Source organism: Uloborus diversus, chromosome 6, assembly GCF_026930045.1.
Source record: "Uloborus diversus isolate 005 chromosome 6, Udiv.v.3.1, whole genome shotgun sequence".
In the NCBI taxonomy this organism is placed as follows: Eukaryota; Metazoa; Arthropoda; class Arachnida; order Araneae; family Uloboridae; genus Uloborus; species Uloborus diversus.
Window position 1 is genome coordinate 112767991 of NC_072736.1, and position 21933 is coordinate 112789923.

At 31.7% G+C, this 21933-nt stretch overlaps 1 protein-coding gene across 1 annotated transcript in view; it reads left to right on the plus strand.

Moving 5' to 3' along the window:
* Window positions 1-21933, plus strand: part of LOC129224927 (voltage-dependent calcium channel type A subunit alpha-1-like) — a 194952-nt gene that overhangs the window by 48756 nt on the left and 124263 nt on the right. Inside the window, exons 15-25 of the mRNA XM_054859474.1 lie at window positions 1746-1855; window positions 3830-3961; window positions 4874-4946; window positions 6979-7096; window positions 8634-8731; window positions 10093-10196; window positions 11579-11655; window positions 12810-12909; window positions 14410-14599; window positions 17031-17137; window positions 21673-21772. Of these exons, the coding sequence (XP_054715449.1) occupies window positions 1746-1855; window positions 3830-3961; window positions 4874-4946; window positions 6979-7096; window positions 8634-8731; window positions 10093-10196; window positions 11579-11655; window positions 12810-12909; window positions 14410-14599; window positions 17031-17137; window positions 21673-21772 (1209 nt within the window). The remainder of the gene's footprint in view (window positions 1-1745; window positions 1856-3829; window positions 3962-4873; window positions 4947-6978; window positions 7097-8633; window positions 8732-10092; window positions 10197-11578; window positions 11656-12809; window positions 12910-14409; window positions 14600-17030; window positions 17138-21672; window positions 21773-21933) is intronic.

A 21933-nucleotide genomic window follows, 5' to 3' on the forward strand; every position in this document is an offset into this window, starting at 1 on the left:
TATAAATGACCCCTGAATATGACCACCGTTTTCCTGCTACACGTCCCATTTTTTTTGGAAATGACGCCTCCTAATTTTTTTCAATTTTCAACAGTTTCATAGCCATCATTTTTAGTTAGAGGTGAAGGGAGCATTATATTAGCCATTAACACTCTTCTGCAAGGCTAGAAAGTTGCAAAGTTCAAAATCATGAACATTTAAACAATGTCGAGACTCATGGGGGGTATTCCCCGCTAAAATACTTCAAAAATCATTAAAACCGATAATTTTTTTCTAGGGGTTTGTTTTACAAATTTTTCACTTATTTTTTAACATAAAACCAGAGCATAGGATTCATTTCTATGAGCCCCATGTCCAAAATTATTTTCATGTAGTAAAAAAAAAATTTATAAATATATTTGGAAGCATCGTATTCTGTATAGTCAGATTCGCATCACAGATCTTCAATAAAGAAATTTCCCATTTTTTTTACAACTTGCATTCGCAGATCTAATTATAATTAAAAATGAACTTAAGTATGCTTATAGTACAGCATTAATGTATATTTATGGGAGTGCACTGCTCCCGTTGTTTTCCACTATATCAAGAAGTAATAAACTATTTAGTCGGTACATCCCTAGAGATATGAATATCAATATTACTTTATAGGCATATTAAATTTCCTTTTTAATCATAGTTATGTCTGGAAATGTAAATTGAATACTAGGGGAAACTTCATTACTGAAGATTTGTGATGGGACTCTGACTATGCAAAATGGAATGCTTCCGAGTTTAAAAAAAAAAAATTTATAGTGTGAAAATTTTTTCAGACGTAGAGCTTTAGGACATTTTTTTGCTGCATAGTGTGTTCTATGTTTTTCCCATTGCTATGAACCCCTGTATCTACTTTACTATGTATGATGCAAACAATAAAATAACTTCTTCAAAAATGAATAAAATCCAAAAGTTAGAGATTCTGAGCATACTTTTAGTGTAGAAAAATTGAACAAGTTTTCTACAAACGCAAGTTCATTTCTCCATAGATGAAGGTAAAGGATTAATTGTGGTTCAGTATCTTTAAAGCATTTTGTTTTTCATACTAAAAAAAAAAACTGCAAACAATTTTGTTTTTAGCATAAATGAATTCTTAATCTGTGATTTCTTTTTGTGTTAAATTTTGATTTCTATTTTCTTCTATATGATTTAAAAATAAAATATTTCTTTCTGTAATTGCTTAAAATGAGGTGCTTTTGTAGAGCATTGTAAAAATTGTCTTGCTTGCAGGTTTATTTATTAATTTTTTTAGCCTGCTTAGATTTGAAATTTTATTTTGATCTATTTTAGTTCTAAAATTTGATTTCCTCCAAGTTTGAATGCTTAAATATGAGTGAAAAAAAATGCTTAATTTGACTTGGGTGTAAAGGCGTGGGTCTTTCAAAAGAAGATACTTCATAGCAGATACACTATTAAAAATAGACAGAAGTGTTGGGATGATGTTTCAGATTTTCCATAATTCTGTTGACTGGGTTGCTCCTCCCATACATATATAATATTTATTTTCTTCTCACTCTAATTGTGTTTTAATGTCACAAGTTTTTTCACACCATGGAGTATTTTAATTAGCTCAGATCTCAAAATACTACATATTTTACTTATACCGATTTTAAAAAACCTTGGACTTTACACATAAAATGTGGAATTAACTGTTTAATGAATGGAAAAGTTTTAGATTTTAACAGAAATGAAATAGATGGATACTTTTATAGGTTATATGTGGAAGTATATTTGAAGTCATCTGGTCCAACTATAATGAAGGTTCTTTTGGCCTTTCCGTGCTCAGAGCGTTGAGACTCCTTAGAATATTTAAAGTGACAAAGTGAGTACTATTTAAATTCTTCATGCATGTTATTATTTTTTTTTTAATTACAAACTTTTTTTTCCTATGCAGTTACTTGTACTGCATTAAATTATACAATAGAAGTGTTTTGTGAAGTTCCTTAGACTGATATTGGTTATTCAAATATTTTGTTATTTTGAAATTATTTTAGTTTTTTTCTATATATATATATTGTATTCTAAAAAAACTTATTGAATGCACTAAATTAGTTTTACATTATTTTTTATAATATTTTATATTGTACATAATTACTTATACAGTCATGCCCTCTAAAAAAAATAATAAAATAAAAATAAATCTGAAGTTGTTATTCAAAATCAGAATCTACTACATTTGGGTAAATTAGTATGTTTTTAACATTCAACATTGATAGTTTTTTACTTTGAGCCTAGTGTTTTTCAAAATATACAAGTTTAACAATTAAAACAAGCATCATTATTTTGCAATTTTTCTTTTCCTAAAGACTGTTTGAATTGCAGTAAACTCTCAATTATCCCCAGAATGAGATGGTATGGTAACTGCAAATAAGCAAATTTCGTGGACTATCCACAAAATAGCTTTAAAATGATACTAAAGTATGCAATAACTTAAAAACATCAATAACACTCATGATATCATTGAAAGGGTCTGGTCACTGGTTTACCCATGTATGTAGTATAGGACTAGAAATCAGTTTTTAATATAGATCTAAATCAGTAAGTAGTGTAGATCTAAAAATCAGAGTGTAGATCGAAAAATCAGTAAGCAGTCCAGATCTAATGCAGTCGTGCCCAACCTACAGTCTGCAGGCCATATGCAGCACAAGAAGGTGACCTGTGTGGTCCAGTGTTATGTTTAAGGTTATGTACCGAAAACCAAATTCAAGGTTGTTCCAATGCTATAACAAAAGATTTATAGACACAAATTCAGAAATTGGTTTCTGAAATATAAATGCTTACTTGATAAAATAAGCTTCAAGTGATATAACAGGTTGTAATTTTCTTTGGTTGATAATTTTCTTTCCCTTTCCATATCTTTTGAAGTTATCTAGAAAAATATAAAGTGTAATTTTTATTTGTGTTCTGGTCGGTGTGAATCATCTTAATGGGAGGTGGCCCTTGGGCAAAATAAGGTTGAGCATCAGCAATCTAATACAGTACTAAAATTTTTGATTCAACTAGTTGGGCTTTGGTTTCGGTGACCTTGGAAGCTTTGATATCAATGGAAAAGAGGGGGGAGGGGGGGGAAGAAACAGGAAGTTTCCTAAAAACAGATTTGCCATTTGTTAAATTTAAATGAGTGTATTTATCTACATTCAGCTAATTATCACCAGAGGAAAAAAAAATTGAAAGTGAAAGGCAGTGGATAATCCGCCAGCTACTGGTTGAGAGTTTACTGTAGTTACATAATATTTGAAATCTTTAACTGATGATAATTAATTTGATTTAAATAACTTTAATAATAGTTTCTCCAATGCTTGTGTGAGAAATGTAATGTTTAAGGAAACAAATTTTAAGATTCAGACCATGTCAGCAAAATGTATGCTTTTTCAACATTAAATTCAGAACTCTGTATTTATTGAAAGGTTATATACATATATACATATATTTTCCATTTTTATTGTTACTTTTTTAATAAATGCTTCTTTGAATTAATATTTTAACAAATACAGTGAAGCATCGTTTTCTGATTCTGTTTATATGTTTCTGAAAGGTCTGTATGAAAAGAGCATATGAATGAGAAAAACATATAGGTATACTTTAATCTGTATCAAACTCTGTAGGCACCAAATTAAAAAATGTGTAATTGATGAAAAAGCATAAAAGAGAAACGTATAAACAGTGCTTCACTGTAAATACATTATAACTCATTCAACATTCTTTTGATACCTAAATGCGCTATTATAAGTTCCTTAAATGAAGTTATTGAACATAGCAAGTAATTTCTTCGTATGATTTTTGTTTTTGATTCCAGGTATTGGGCCTCTCTTCGCAATCTTGTTATATCCCTTCTGAGCAGTATGCGATCCATTTTGAGTCTGTTATTCCTTCTTTTTCTTTTCATCTTGATATTTGCACTTTTAGGAATGCAACTTTTTGGAGGGGCGTAAGTATATTTATGTATCTGGTATTTCTTTTTCTTTATTTTGCCGAATTTTTGTGTTGCAAATTTCAATGTTTCACAGTTAGTGTTGAGTACTAACTGAAGTCTGTTTCTTTGGATTAACTTTAACTATCAAAATATTGACTGCTATATTTTGAGCCAGATTTTTACTGACGATTTCGTTTTCTTCTAAATTTTCTCCCTAATATCCCTGCTGTTATTTTTTATGCAAAAAAATATCTTTCCTAAGACAAAACCATCAGTAGTTGAACTCCCACTAGTTGTTGACACTGCACTGATAGTTGACACTTATGAAAGAAAAATAAATTAACAATTGTATTGGTAAACTGAAAAAGGATGCAAAGTTATAAAACATTGTAAATTACGCAATGTTTAGCTTTCAGCTTATTCTTAACTGATTTTTGGCAACTGTATTTCTATTGTTGATTTATTTTTTCCTTATAAGTGTCAACTTCTTGTGCAGTATTTAGTACTGGTGGTTTTATTTTATCCCCCCCCCCATAAAAACTCTTGTTAGTTTTTGTTATCATAGTAATAGTATGGTGTATGGTGTTTGCTGTGACCTTGAGCATGCAACCTAATTTTGAAATTTGGTTTGATGTTTTTTCTGGGATAAATCTGCTTATTCCTCCTTATTATTCAAGATAAAATTTTATCATTTGCATTATAATTTCTAGTTTCCTCAAGTTTCACTAAGATTATTAATTATTTAGTTAGTCTATGTATTTCAGTTTAATTAAAATGTTAAAAGCATTCTTATAGCCCACCACTTGTTCATTCAAATATGAAAGTGGATTCATAGTTTCATTTCTACTCATTCTTGCTGTAACAGCTCTGTGTCTTTTTCTTAAAAATGCAAAAGTTAAAACTTTTTTTTTCTTCCCATTTTTGCAGCTTCAATTTTGAAGATAGGACGCCTCCAGAAAACTTCAACTCGTTTCCTATTGCCTTGCTCACTGTGTTTCAGGTAATATATTTTCATTATTTCGATTTGTTACATGTTTAATTTCTGGGGGATAGTTCAATAATTGAGGTATTGGTGTGGTCACCAAGGTTTTGACAAATATTTTTCTATTTTGGTAATATTATGAAAAATAAATAAATTACCATCTAGTCTTTGGGGGCCAAAAAAAAAAAATATGTTTTGACTGAAAAAATGCACAGAATCTCAGTTATGAAATCTTCCCAATATTTTGTATCTTGAATGTGAAGCATAGAAACACATACATTTGGCAAATAGTATAGTTTTGCATAGTAAAAATCTAGAAATGTACGATGGAATTTTATTCTTTGAATAAAAGTAGTGCAGTTGATAAAATATACTGAATATGTATCAGTTATAGTTTTTGTCCACAATTGTTACTTTTAAAAAAGTTTTCCATTTTGAGTTTGGAAATCTGAATCATCTGATCTGTATAACTACAGCAGGCTCTGGAAATACATCTATCAGATTTTTAAAGAGTTATGTTCGAAACTCTGATATTCATATTAACAAAAAACTTCATTTTAAGCAAATTTCACATTGTTATAGCATCTCTAGTCTGCCTAGTACTTTTTCTTCATCTGTATGATAAACTGTTAGCTATACTTCAATAAAATTTCCTGATACTGAAAAATAGAAAAATTTTGGCATGTAAGTGGAGCTTCAAATCTATTTTAATACTCATCCTCTGAGGGAACATTTGGCAGATCTGTCAATTTTATTTTTTGATAATTACTATTCACAGCTGAAAAGTACCAGATTGTTCTTACAAATGCAGCTGTTACACAAACCATGCTGAAGCTATTAAAAGTGCATGATAATGAATTTTTGATTATGAAACAGGTTTGTGTATGATAATGTATGTATTAAATTGTATAATTCGAGCTTTAATATTCGTTGTAGTAAATACTTATTCTAATGTGCTAGTCTATTGATATATTCTACATATTACTTTCTTAATTTGTGAAGTGATCTATATAATGCCAAAACATATGTATCGCAAAACCTCTTGTCCCAAGGTGTGTGTCATAATGGTTTTCTATTGAATATATAGTTTGTTCTCTGTTTAAGGACACCCTATTTAACAACTTTCTCTATTTAAAGACTACTTTTCACAGTCCCTCACCCTCCACTGTTGTTCTAGAATAATGCTAAGTCCCTTTGGATAGAGGTAACATAAGAAGTTACATGAATATTGCTGGCTATAAGTCTAGAAATGCAATATTTGTCTCTGACATCTCACAGACAAGCACAGTTGAATAACTAGAAGTCTAATTCATACAAAATAACACATGCACGAGCAAAGTACAAAAAAATTACATAAATAATTAAACAAATAATTAATACCAAAAATTGATCTAAATAAAATAACTATGAACTACTTAAAACGTACCTTTTGCCTGTCCAATGTCATGCAAATTAAACTGTTAGTGAATTTTGCCGAGTATCGGTCCTCATTTAAGGCTGTATTTAAAAGCTTGATTGCTGCTTTCTGATTTGTTTAATTGTAGCAAATTATTTTATGTCTTAAAAGGTGTGAGATAATAATGTTTCTAAAATCTTTTTTGCTAATACAGCTGCGAAAATGAATTAGAGAATGCACTTTGAAATCAAAATCTAATCGTTTATCGTATAGTGCAAGATTTATTCCTTTATTATTTAGTTTAATATGTATATCCAAGAATGCTGTTGAAAGGTTACTATTGTTCTGTTTTAACATAAGTTCAGTGGGGTAGATTTCTTTATATAAGTTGTGAAAGTCTGTGTTGTTAAAGTTAATAATGTGACCAACATACGCAAAAGCTTTGATCTTTTTATTCACACAAATATGGACTTAAAAAAGTGTATAAAGACATTAGCAAATGCATTGGAAAAAGAGGCACAAGCTGCAAGCTGAATGTTGTGTTCTTGTTGTAATTTTCTTCATTTGCTAATTAATTTGTGTTTTCTTGAGTGTATAAATACACAAAGAGGCTTTTGAGAAACTAACTTTTTTTTCCTTTGAATTTTTTTTCAGATCTTAACTGGGGAAGATTGGAATGAAGTTATGTACAATGGCATTGAATCACAAGGTGGAATGCATGGGGGGATGATATACAGTTTATATTTTATAATTCTAGTGTTGTTTGGTAATTGTATCCTTTCCAACTGAAAGTTCTATTTGGTGAAAATTGTGTGCATGCTTAGTGTTATACATTAACATGTTTTGGCAACAGGACTCCTTCTTATACGGATGGGCAGCAATGCTGTATTCTTATGATTGATGTTTTGAATTTGTTCCTGTAACAAAATTAGTCGTAACATTAATAAATATTTAGTTTGTATAAGCAATATGTTTTATTGGGCTGGTAAAACATTTAAAAGGTGGTAACCTTCCTCGCTAAAAAAATAATGAGTAGATATTCAAGATAACCCTTTTTATTATGTATCAACATTAGCCGCCAGAATCGGGTATATTAGCTGCTTTTAGAGGTTTGTGCAACCCACCTGTGGTTGATGTACACCACTGCAGATCCACTTTGGAGGCTTTGCTGTTTTGTGTTCTTCGGAAACTTTGCTCTTTCTAGTCCCCTGCAGTGGTACATCAATAAATAAGCATTGCATTAGTTTTCTGCGCAGCCTTTTTAAAGGACAATTTAAAGTTCCGATGCTTGCTGCTAACTAACCATTAACTTGAACCATTCAAAGATCCACTTTTTCCTCCTATCTACCAAATAACTTCCACTTTAAGCAGCTACAAAAAGAAAGGTATAATTGGTAGCTTGCCAGTAACAACTGAGTTTCGAAAAGAAGTTTCACAGAGATAAAAGAAAAATTGGAATTTTTGAAGCTAGTGAAACGTCAATGAGAATTGATGCTTTAGCTATTATCTCCGCTAATATAAGTTATAGAAAAACAAAACTTGTCTAATATAATTTCAGAAAGATTATGAATCATCAGTACCTGGTTTGATTGCCAATCTCTGATGTTGTTGATAAATTAAGAATGACATACATAGATGTACTTACATGCGTAAGTAGGGTCAGGTTTTAACATAGTAGATTAAAAATCATCAATTCAGATGACGCATTATCAAGAAACTTTATTAAGTATTTGATGAAAAAACTACACTTTAAAATAAATTTACTTCATTATTTGCTTGCAATTACTCTCTTCATGCATGCTAGCTATTCTAGAGCTTTCAATTTGATATATTACTGAAGGGCTGAAATTGTTACAAAAAGATTTTTCTTTGCATAAGCTATTATAAAAAATAAAAAAAAAAAGAAGGGATCGGGCAACAGTGAATTTTGCTTTGAATTTCAGGTAAATGTGTGTATTATTAAAAAGAACTCTGAAATGAAATTTATCAGAACACAAGACAATTTTCTTATGCTTCAGTTAAATTATCTGTGTGAGAGATTTCTCTTTGATTGGAAAATATATACAATATATTCTGCAATATGTCGTTTGGCTACACTACCTATCCGGCCCACTTTCATCTCAAAAATAACTGTCCCCCTTGCTTAAAAAAGAATTTTGCTAAAAAAATAATAATAATTTTTTTTTTAATTAAGTTCAATTTCGATTGCATTCAATTTTATTGCTGGCAAAATCTTGCTTCTGCTTTTGTATTTTTTTGTCGATTCTGTCAATTTCTGTATTTACTTATGGTCTTTAACTACAATTCAGATACTCTGTTGAATGTATTTTTGGCCATTGCGGTAGATAATTTAGCCAATGCTCAGGAGCTTACTCTTGCACAAGAGGAAGCAGATGCTGAAAAAGAGGCAAGTACTTTTTGTTGATTTAACTATCTTCCCATGGTTTTAAAGAACATTGTTATAGTATATCAGCTGTATAACTTGTTGAGTTTAGAATTGCTATGAATAGCTTTTACTTTATGAGCAGTTGTATTAGACTTATTTTAACTGCAAGTGAGAGTAGATCACTTTAGTTAACACACTAAGCAAGGCAAAATAATTGAAAATGGTTGTCCATTTTAACTGTTCAAACAACTTACAAAGAACCCCAAGAACTAGAACCCCATCAAAACGTGAGAAAAATACCCCTAAAAGCATCAAAATTTCAATGGTGCAGTCTGTGCTATGACCCGCCCTAGTTGGACACCCCTGTCTTTTGTATGGGGATGTTTTCATATTTGTGTTAAGTTTCTTATGTATAAAAGCATGATAAATATCTGGTGTACAAATAAGTTTTAAGGGATTTTTTTTTTTTTTCAAGTTTGAGGTTTCATTGTGAAACTGGTTTCATCTTCATTTTTTGAAGCATTGTCCATCGTTGGCCTCTACCATTTCCCATCTTTCTGGTGATTTTCGGAGGCTGTCTTGAAAAAACAATGCGTCTTTTGATGTGATCCACGAATCGATCCAATTTTGAACTTCTTCAAAAGAGCAGAAGTGCTGATGCTCAAGAGCATGCGTCTTCGACAAAAACAAATCATAGTCAGAAGGGGCAGTGTCTGAGCTACATAGTGGTGGGGTAGAACTGCCCAATTCAGGGTGTCGAGCTACGTTTTGACCGATTCCGCAACATGTGGCCAGGTATTATCATGTTGCAAAATTACCTTGTCATGTCTCTCCTTGTATTGTGGTCATTTTTCCCGCATTGCTCGACTCAAACGCATCGAGTTCGGTATAGTTGCTTGGCACTATTCTTCATACAATATAACCTGGAATTCAGTAACTTCAAACTTTTGTGGCCGTCTATCCTGCTCTTTGTCATTGGTATTAAAATCACCACTTCTAAAACGTCTATACTAAAACTCACATGTAGAAATCGATGAAGCATGTTTCCCCGTAAGCTTCTTGCAGCATTTGATTGCTTTCAGCTGCACTTTTCTTCAAATAGATGCAGAAAAGTAAACTTTCCTGCAAAATGTCTTTTGTTGGCACAAAAGTTGACATTCAGAGCACACAAACACTCTGTTGTTTCCACTTCAGCTAAATGTCACATACTGAAAATGAAAGCCTAACAATGAGGTTATAAAATGAAATTAGTTTGCAACGTTGTCTGTTTCAATTTAATACCAGTGACGCCATCTCTTGAAAATACTTTAAAACTTATTTGTACACCACATAATAGTTTTTTCCCTTGGTTTTATGTTGAGTGATAATTGTGTTATTTTTAGAGAGTAATTCAAGAGAGAGAGAAAGAAATGATGGCATTGCATCCACCCGAAGTCAATATTTGTCCTCCATCTCCTGCTGTGAATTTGGGTGATAATGCTAATGGGTAAGCTCCTTTATAAAGTCACTATCAGGAAATGAAAAAAAAAAATTTTTTTTTGAAATATATAGCTCTTGAAAATGAGAAAGAATTTAAAAATGTTAAAAATGTTTTTTGAATATTTATGCTCAACATTTTCTTGCTCCAGAGCATGTATCTTTATCTATCTGGAAAATTGTAAACTATGTATCAGTGTTAAAAAATAAAAGAGAGTGAAAAAAAAATGCATAATATACATGCTTTTATGTGCATGATATACATTGCTGCATACCCATAAAATAGTTCATTAACGATAGGCTCTGTGCACAAGTAGTTTTTTTTTTTTTTTGTATTTATTATTTATGTTATGTTTTACAATACAAATATGGTAGAAAACATTTAACAGGAAACTTAAGGGATGGAAATAACTTTTCCTATTAAAAGAATTTTGTGTTAAAAAAATGCATATTAAGTTGCATAATAAACTGAGCGGACCAATATCACACTTGTTAGCTGATTTCCCTCGTTAAGTGCTTTCAGGTTAAAGGCATTTCACCAGGCTTGGCATTTTAAATTTTTCCAGGAGGTGGGGAGCGAAGGGTAATAAATACTCAATGTAAATTTGATTGGAAAGCAAAAAAAACATAAAAAATTTCTTAACAACTGCTACATTTGCTGCTGTGTGCAATGTTGCTGGTCATTTACAGGCTCCATTGCCCATAACTCCGCTCCATTGCTGAAGTTCACCAACCAGCAGTATTCAGTTCATTTTTCTTGCCGTATACCAACATTCTCTATTCTGTATCCCTTTTCTAAATAGGAATCAGACTGTCTAACGCTAACAATGAGTCACCTTTTACATTGGTGTCCATGCTCTCAATGGTGGTGGTAAAAGAGACGAGTGCTGTCTCATGTTACTAAGCTTGTAACTTACAGCCAACTCTGGCTATACGTTCCATGTAAATCATGCTCCTTGTGTCTATTTGAGTTCTTCCTTGTCCTGTGATATATAGTTTTTGTTGTGAGAGAATTCACTCTTGCTGAGTAAATCTAAAAGCATATGTATAGAAACACCTTGAAAAGAAGGTTAAAATTGGTTTTAATTTTCATGTGGTCCAAAAACATTTAAAAAAATGAAATAAATAAATTTTTTTTAAAAAGCTCAGAGAAATTCTGAAACTATAAATAAGTGAAATCAAGTTTAAAAAAAAAAAAAAAAAAAAAAAAAAAACTACTTAATTAAAATCTTGTTTACCTTGGATCTTTTATTATAAGACTTCTTTTACACTTCCTTGCAATTAGATTAATTTTCACAAGAACAATATTAATTCTAGAGATAAACTGTAAAAAACAAATTTTGATGTGCAAGATTTTGAACATTCATTAACACATATTTTGTTTTATTATAGGGCTAAAGGTAACAACCTGGGAGTAAAATCGGATGATAAATCTGATAAGAAAAATTCAACAGATTTATCTGATGATGGTAAGTATTAAACTCTTGCTGTCAAAGTAAGATTATTTTACATGAAAACAAGGTCAGAATAGACCACTGAAACTGCCTGAATGATTCCACCATAACAGCCTCTAGCAGAGAGGCAAATCCAGTCCCCTCCTTTTTAAGAAGAAATGAAGAATAAAAAATAGTGAAAGAGAGACTGTAAGAAAAGAAGATTGCCACTACCTTTCAAAAAATGCACGTAAAAACTAAAAAACAATAGCTCATTATTGCAAACCGATTAGACACTTACGTGAGCAAAGAATGGGAGCTGATTAACTGCAACAGATCAAACCAGGTTACATTAAAAAGACAGGTGAGAGGAGGAGAATTTTTTCAAGACTATGCCGAGCACTCGTTACGCGCGTAAGTGGTGTAGATTTCAGTAACTACGGTAGATTTAAAAATCAGTTAGTAGTGTAAGTTAAAGAAACAGGTTTCAGATGTCAGGTTTCTGTGACCTCTAAAGGCTTGTTGACATTAGAAGGGAGGAGTGAGAAAGAAATATAGAATGTCTAAAAATAGATTTTGACGTTATTAAGTAAAAATGTTTTTATCTACTTATCTAGTAGATAAATGCATTTATCTACTTTTAGTTAACCATTGCCAATTTTTTTTTTAAAGTTTGAAAAGGCGCACATAAGCCGTCTGCTGTCAACAGATAATTGAGAGCTTACTGTATAGTCATGTTACATTCATATAATAAAAAGAAATGTTTGTAAGAAAGTTGTTTTTAGTATGTTCAGTTAAAAATAGCATGATAAATATAAAATATAATGGCTTCAAGATCCTGCTCATGTGGTATTTTTTGCAGCTACCAAATTTAATGTTACCTTTAACTTGAAAGAGGTTTTCCACCCCACCCCTATCCTGGATGACCATTAGGATTAAAACACACCCATTGTCAGTGCTTTGAAAGCAGTCTTTCACAAAAATTACATTTAGCTGCATTGACTTTCCTTTTTTCTATGTAATTTTTAAACCCTTTCGTTTGTCTTAGCGTGTCCAAGGGCATGACTGCGCCCCCTCCCTGCCACCCACTCCCACTGTCTTCCATGATAATTTTCATGATGATACAAGTGAAAATGCTCCTTTTTACTTGTACTAATAATGATTTTTTTTTTTTTTTACTTTTGTTTTAGATGAAGAAAGAGCTCAAGATGAAAATAAAGATGATGATATAACTGGGCCCAGACCAATGCTTCCTTATTCTTCAATGTTCATTTTTTCACCCCATAATCCGTAAGCAATCTGTTGTGTACTATGTACCATTCTGTAATCTTTTAGTGTATTTTTGAGATAAAATTGAATGTTTTTTTTTTTTTTTTTTTGACTATTCATCATTGTGGAATCAAATTGAAACTTTTTAAAATATCTATACTGCTGTTTAAATGTTTTAACAGAATGAAAATTTTTGTAGTCTTCCTTCCTTGTAGATATCAAAGCATATTTTTGAGTTAAACAATCTTTAAAAAGAGTAAGTGAATTTAATACTCTATTTACTGCATCCTCTTATTAAAAATTGTTTAATTCCTCAGTATTTTCTTTGACTTGAACAAAGAAAACACTGGAGCTTCCACAACGCCTTGAGTTTGTGTTTTAGTTTTAAAAAAATTAATATTTCCAAGTTTCATAAATAAGTTAGTTACATTGTATTCAAAACATGTGCACAGGCTCAAAATCAGGAACTTATTTAAGCACTTCTATTTTATATGATACCCCCGTATAGTACTCCTAAACCTCTATGGTTTCGCAAATGTCTGCTTTTTAGGATAAAGAATTTTGGTACATGCTCTATTGAGGCCTTGATATTTTGTATTAAGTTTAATTAAATGAGATGTAGAACACACAAATGTATTCACTGAAATATTTGAAAATGAAGTACTTAATAAAAGTGTTAATTAAAGTAAAAAGAAAAATAGTAACTTCACCAATAAATAACGTGACATGGGGCAGTTATGTTTATTTCTGGAAACACAAGTTCACCCACAATAGGGAAAAAAACAATGTAAAAACTTTTTTACGATATGATTTGCAGGGGTCTCTGAGTCACCCAGGGTGCTCTAGGCAAGTTACTCCATTTGCCTTTTCAGAAATCAGGGTCTGCAATCATGGCTCTTTTGATCTCTAGGGTTCTGCATGAAAACAACAGTCGATTGTACAGTTGTCTTTAAAGGGGAAAAATAAAACTATTGAAACTTTAATTGAAGTTTGCAATGTGGTGTAGCATATTTAATTCCTTATGCAACTTATATTAACTGTGTTAGCACTTCATCAGCTATTTATGCTCATTTAAATGCTTTTCTACAAAGTGATTCAATATTAAAGTAGTAAAAGTATAAAACTCCAATGTTTTATTTTCATTTTTTCATCATAATACCACTATCCAACTGCTTCATAGAAAGAGAATTCGTTTTAGTTATTATTTAATCCATACCGTATTTTGGAGCGCAAGTGGTGCCACACTTAATTAATGAACTTTGAATTGGTTAATCTTTTCAGGATTCTTGTTTGTCAACTACAGTGTACAGTGAAATTCTGTTGCTATGTAATTGAAAAGACAGCAAATTTTGTTCATTGTAAAGGGAATTTTATTTCAATGTGCCATTCAACCAATATAATGACAATTAAAATGGGACTGAACATCTACTTTGTTGAAACATATATTACATTGTATTGGTATTCATTGCAACAAGATTTTACTGTACTGCAAAAAATAAATTTTTATTCCTTATGTTTCAGCATCCGTAGAGCTGCTCATTACATCGTGAATATGCGATACTTCGATTTGTTCATCATGATCATCATTTCATTGAGTAGTATATCATTAGCGGCTGAAGACCCTGTGGTGGAAGATTCAGAGAGTAACAGGATATTAAATTATTTTGATTTTGCCTTCACCGGTGTATTTGCTGTTGAGATGACATTGAAGGTGAGATTCTTTTTTAAGCTTCTAGTATTATTATGTTTTAATGTTTTCCAACATGGAGACACATTTCCTTTTTAGCACTGCACTCGCTCTTTCATTACAGTAGAATACCTTTATAACTTCGACCTATAAAACGCGCAATTTTTTCGGAAATAAATACTAAATTTTTCAGTCAAAACACTATTTTGCCTTCTAACATAACAATTCTTTGGTAAATTTAAATTTTGGAACAGTTTTTCATCTTCCCATCTTAATTCAAAGCTTTGAAATGTTAATTAATATTTACATTAAAATGTTCCAGATTCTTCTTGAAAATGCAGCAGCTGATATGCAAACCATGAAGCTAGAAAAATTGCACAATAATTCTTTTGATAATTAAACATACTTATTTGTTAATGACAATGTATATATTAAGGTGCATAATTTGAGCTTTAATATTCATTGTACTAAAAAACTGATTCTAATGTGTAAATTAATATATTCTTAACATTATTTTCTAAGTTTCTGAAATGATCTATCTTATATAATTAAAAACTGAGTGTATGTACCTATCTCTGTATTCCCAAGTTACTTCTCTCAACCGCCAGTAAACCGATCATCGAACATCGATATGGTATCGATGGATTCGTAATTTTCCCGTCTTCATGTTTGGCTATTTAACATAATAATCTGATAAAAATTAGCAAAGATATCAATTAAAAAACTATTAATTATGACAGATTTCGACATAAAATCCCTATTTTTCAAAGGCTTTCCTCCATTCAAATTATTATTCAGTGCTTCATCTCAACTTTCCGTAACAGTGCTCTTATTAAAATTTGTAACGTGAAGAACATCATTGAGAAAAAAGATCTGTTGCCATTTTTTTCTCAAATATGAACAAATAAATTTCTGGGTTGAGGCTTTACTTGTAATCAGGGGATTTAAAAACGTTTCCTTTTTGGTTTTTTTTTTCTGCAATCTGTTGCAAAATTTTACTGATTTTTTTTTTTTTGTTCAAGCCTGATTGTTGAACATGCGTCACTTGACATAACTTTTATTTTCGAGGTAGACCGTGCAAAGCCGGGTGACGCAGCTAGTATAATGCTAAAACCTACATAACACAAAATCTCTGGACCCAAGGTGTGCATAATAATGATCTTCTACTATACCAAGAAAGTCATAACCATTTATTAAGGGCTACCTAGTTGGTAACCGTCACTATTCCTAACAAAAATCATAGACTACTAGATTAACTGTTGAGTGATGTTATCTCGAGTCATATCCACCTCCACAGTATGGACCAGAATATGAAGAGAAGTTAAGTTTTCTCCAACTTTGGGTACCCACAGTAAACTACTTAGCGACTGACCACATGACTTTTGGTCCCACGAACATATACCTCCCATATACTCTCTTGATCTCTTATGGCTTCGAGCATCAAACCAGGGATTCTCAGAACCAGAGTCAGATCCTATATCCACTGGACTTCTCAGATCTTGTGTTAATGTGCTGTGTGTGTTTTCTGAGAAACTTTCAGAAGTGTTCAATCAGTTTTTTAAAATGTTATTGGTCTCTTGTATGTCAGATGTTGTTAGATGTCAAGACAAAAAGAGCATTATTCAATCACAAGTAGAGCATCAAAGCTGGGACCAATATCTTGTGCATTGAGGCTTAAAATTAGGTTCTTCGGGAAATTTTGAGAGGGAGACTTCATTTTGTGAAAAGAAAAAAAAAAGTGTTTCAGAAAAAACTTTGTCTTAATGTTACCTAGCCAAATCCAGGTGGGCCACACCCTATAGTCTGAAAGAATATTATTTTTATTTTGTTTTTGAATTATGTTTGCTTTCATAATTCAAATAAGAATACAGAAGATAATAATATGTAATAATTGGAATCAGAGGAAATTGATTTTGTTTTATTCCTCCCCCCCTTGCTGCAATTATTGTTCCAAGAAAAAATGGTGTGAGCTGGAGGAGAGATAAGGTCATGATACAGGCAGTTCATTTATGTTACCATATGAACAAGAGTTTATTGTGTTAACATAAATGTCCTGCAAAAGACTTAACTTTGTTCAATTCTTTTCATAACTTGAAAGTCAAAAGGGCTTGTAAGTGCTTTGTGGTTTATCAAATGTTTTTGCTGTCCAGAATCATAGTTCCTAAGCTGGTTTTCAGAGCTGCATTATTGTTCAATATGGTCGGATGTGAATGTTTAAGTACTTAAAGGACTGACACTAAAATACATTATAATTCAATAAACTTGTAATTCACTGGGATAATGTGTAAGAACTATTCATAAATTGCCTGTTTTGAACTATTACTTATATAATGCTTTGTTAGTTTTGACATTTAACCTATTCTTTTTGTTTTAAAATATTCAGTGCTTTCACACATTTCAAGTTTATTTTCTCATTCATTTTTCTGAATTTGTATTTACTTTTCCTAATTTTTAGGTCATAGATCAAGGTATAATCTTCCATCCAGGCTCCTATTGTAGAGATCCATGGAATCTTTTGGATGCTATAGTTGTGATATGTGCTTTAGTGGCCTTTGCCTTCGCGTAAGTGTTTCTCAAGATTAATGCTGCTGAAACCATTTTTTGTTTATTTATTTATTGCTCAATGTATCCTTAGTTTTTAGAAGTTCAGACTATATCTTTAGAATATTTCCTTCTCCTTTTTGTACCCCAACAATGATTGACTTCAAGATTCACATGCTTCTTCATTATTCAATATGTTTATATATATATAATATATATATAATATATATATATATATATATATATATATATATATATATTATATATATATATATATATATATATATATATATATATATATATATATATATATATACATATATATAAATAGGTAATTGTGTACATATCAAATGTTCACAGGTTTAATTTTAATCAACAAATAGGGGGAAACTTAGACTGCTTGCCAGCCTAAAAATGAATTCAAACTTTAACAAAATGTCAAAAATAGAAGAAATGGGAGATCTAATGCACAAGTTTATGCACTAACTTCTCTTATTTTACCAATGAAAATATTATCAGTATTTAAAAAGTTGAAGGGCTGTATAAAAATATTAGAATGTTTCATCAATGCATTATGTTGTGCAGTTTTGATAAATAATGAAAGACACTATAAAATAATAATGATAAATCATTAGGTAAATAAAAACCAAGGGATTATCAAAAACTGTACCTTTATTTTCAACCCGGGGGCAATGGCCCTGTGGTGAATTTATATCACCACGGTTTGTTTTGTTTCGATTTTGTAAATTTCCTGCAGTGCGAAAATAGCGGTTCCGAATGTGTTTGCTTTCTCCCCGCGCCGTGATTGCGCAGCAGATGGTGCCCCTGCCATGGCGGGTCGTTATATTGGGTTTCTTGCACACCTTAAAAAGGAAGTGCTAGAAGTGATTACCATCCATTGTGTCATTCATCGTCAACACTTGGCTGCAAAAAAATTGAGTGCTGTTTTACATGAAAACTTACAATTAGTTATTACTGGTATTAACAGGATCAAAGCTAATTCTCTCAATGATCGCCTGTTTCGAGAGCTTTGCCATGAAAATGATGAAAAATTTGAACGCTTGCTTTTACATACGTCTGTGAGATGGCTTTCAAAAGGAAACTGTTTGCGCCGTTTCTTTGAATTATTCAACTCTGTAGCTGAGTTTCTCGACTTGCATGATCCTGCTTCAAGTGAGAATTTGAAACAGCGCAAATTGGAACTTGCGTATCTTACGGATATTTTTGAAAAAATGAACGAAGTCAACATTAAGCTTCAAGGAAACAAGATGAACCTCATCAAGGCCAAAAGCATAATTTCAGCATTCATTGCCAAATTTGAAATCCACAAGGCAAATATTGGCCGTAAAGAATTTATCCTGTTTCCGACTCTAAAAAAAAGTTTAATCGTAGATGATGAACTTCCTGAAGAAAAAATTATAATTTTTATTGATCACCTTGATCAGTTAACACTAGAAAGACGGCGTTTTGTGTATACCTAGAAAGACGAGCAGCGGTCACTTTGACCGCCATACTTAAAAGATTGGAAATTTCCTCCTTTCGGGATTTTTAACCATAGAAAAGATTTGTTTCATCATATCAGAGTTTAATTTAACAATTTAATCGTAATATAGTCTGCAAATAAGTCTCAGATAGCTTTTTTTTATTTTATGTTCGATCAAGTGAAATACACATGCTTTACACAATTGGCATTAAGAAAGAGCAAATTTGTACAAAAAAGAGAAATTTTTTTTTAGCGTGTAATAGCTAACAAGTAATATAATCAACCATGCATGTGTTTGGTTTAAAAAATATCTTAATATCGCAAGATACCGTACATTACTATCATTTACAGTATTTCGAAATACTTATGTTATCACATCGCCTGTATGTTAGCCATTAACATTTTTTTTGGCAATTAGAACAAATGCTCGTAGTTTGATTTCCGCATAATTTAATTTCACACTATTTTAATCTTTTTCCTGTGGTAGATACTTATTTATATGCAGCAAAATTGACCAGTGGAGGTGACTTGGAGGAAATTGGAGAAATAGGAGTTCAGTTTTTGAAATTGTCCCCCCTTTTTTTCAGCGTCGGTCCCTTTTCCCTTTTTCTTTCACTACTTTTTATATTTTGAGCGTCAATTTTTATTAGCGAGGTTTTTTCTGATTCTAACTCAGAAGAACAATCCTTTTCTGCAAATCTTGGCTCCGAAAAATATTCGCAATAATCTCATGAAAGCAAACTATTCTCATCGCTAGGAATATATTTCTCTTCAGACAAGTCAGACTGTTCATTCAAACCATAATCTGTTTTAGATATAAATCTGCAACAGTTTCAGGAGTTAATTTTCCTATAAGTTTTGCTTGTCAACGGTTCATCTAGACATCATGAAGATAATTATGTGACTGAGCACTTCATTATCACCGAAGAAAATAAATGTCAATGCTTCAAGCAAAGCACATGTTTTGGTGCACAAAACAATTCCAGCAAACATTTTTGTAATTTACCTGTTTATATTTACTTCTTTTTAGACCCAAAGTAATTTCACGTGTCCAGTCACATGCTTTTCAAATTTACCTTTCTCAACTTTGCCCCTGTGCAGATAACAGAAAACTGAAACTATGCAACCAGCAGGTGTTTCGCATTTTCCTAACAGTTCAAAGAATTAAACCTCACCAGCAGGTACTACTCAAGCTCAAAAGAACATTACTCACCCTGACAACTAACAATAGTCCATAGTACACACAACTGATAAGAGAAAAAAAGAAGAAAACGGGTGCATAAAGAAAGGTTCCCTTAAGCGGTCAAAATGACCGTAGTCAGTCTTTCTAGGTATAAACATTTATAGCGACTATAATAATAATCCTAAAGGGAAAAAATTACTGTTGTAAGATCATAATAAATAGTTAGGAAAAGTCAATGAAGGAAAAAGAATTTGAAAATTAAACGCAGCAAATATGAGCATTTGAAAATCGTTTGCGGTCAAAATGACCGCTTCCGTCTTTCTAGTGTTAAAAAAGAACATGGAATCAAGGTTTGCAGATTTGATCAACTTACAAATTCCTAACTGGATTTTAGACCCATTTAGTTTTGAAGATGTGGATGAATTGGAAAACTCTTTGCAGACAGAGTTTATGGATTTGAAATTTGATTGTAAATCAAAAATTACTTTCAAGCAGTACGGTTACGAACTTGCCTGGGTGAAGCTTATGGATACTTACCCACAACTTTGGAAAAAAGTTGAACAGCTCCTCATCTCATTCCCCTCAACATATTTAGTTGAAAGAGGATTTAGCTCTGTAGTGCAGCTTCTCACGAAGCAAAGAAATAGGTTGGATATCTGCCTCAAAGGGGACCTCAGATTAAATCTCACTAATATAAACCCAAGCATCAAAGCTTTAACGGAGTTCCATCAAGCACAAGGCAGCCATTAAAAAGGTAAAAAAGAACAAATCTTAACAGTTAAAATTTTCAATTTTTTCCGGATTTCAATTTAAAAAAAAAGCATGTTATTGAAAAATGTAGTATTCTTATTTTTGCTAAGTATGTAAATGACGTTGGTTAATTAAAGCACTTCAAATTATGTTTTTTCTTTTTTTTTCTTTTTTTTTGGGGGAGGGGGAGGGGAAGGGGTTAAGAATTAAAAAAATTCAGTTTTAAAGCTAATTATTGCTTTATCATGCACTTTTCGAAGCTTTAAACTAAAATTACGCTTTCAGTAACATTAATCAACACTAAAATCAGTGCCATCCAATTTGTGTTTTTAAGGGAAGAACGTGGGGGGCGATAGGTGTAATTTAACTTCTGAAAGGGGCGATGGGCCAAAAAAGGTTGGGAACCACTGCTTCAGACTTTTAGTCCTACTTTTATTCAGTTAAATAAAAAATATGAAGACTATTGTTAAAAATATTAATTGTAAAATGGCTTTGTTAATATTGTACTTCTGCACTTTACAGTAAAAAATTTTTTACTGCACCATTCTTGCACAGGCTGACACCAAGCTGGTGACCATTGACTAACGACAGGTTTTTTGAGCCCAGATAGACTGAGCCAAGTCAAGTGTAAAATCCCCAACATCAAAAGCCGTCCTTAAACAACTCACTCCAATGCAATTAACAGGTGCCTCTGGGAAATTATTCTATATGTTTAAAACTCGATTAAAGCAGCAATTAATTTTCGTATGGTTTCAAAAGTAACCTGGGATATGAAAAACTTGAAGATTTTAACAAATGAACTTTGTTTTTTCCTTCTATGCGGAAATGTAGCTCATCACCGTGTTCCATTTCAGTACATTTAAAGAAGCTAAATCAGGTCCTCTCTGTCCCTTCTATGCTGGAGACTCCTTTGGAGGAACAGTAAAAAAAAAAAAACTTTTTAATAGGCGCTGAAGGCTGTGTGAGTCCCCTTACTGTTTTGAACTGGATATGCCCTTGAACTCCCGGGATCTGCTACATGAATGTAACTTTGGTCTTTTTTAGCTTAGTAATGATTTCTTTAAATAAAAAATATTTTGTATATGTGTAACTTGAGTTAAAAATATTTTTGAGAACTAATTTTAAACCTTTCTGTTTCAGTGGGAGTAGTACGGGCCAGAATCTCAGTACTATCAAATCCTTAAGAGTGTTGCGAGTGTTACGACCACTCAAAACCATCAAAAGAGTGCCTAAGTTGAAGGTATTTGATACGATGAAATTTAGTGATTTGGAACACTGAAATGACGAAAATATTCAACTCTATGTTTTTTAATTGAATGTTTTCTCCAACTTGTTTGTTTTTATTTGTGTATATTTATTATATATATCTATTGCCCCAAAGATCATGATTACTTGGTTGAA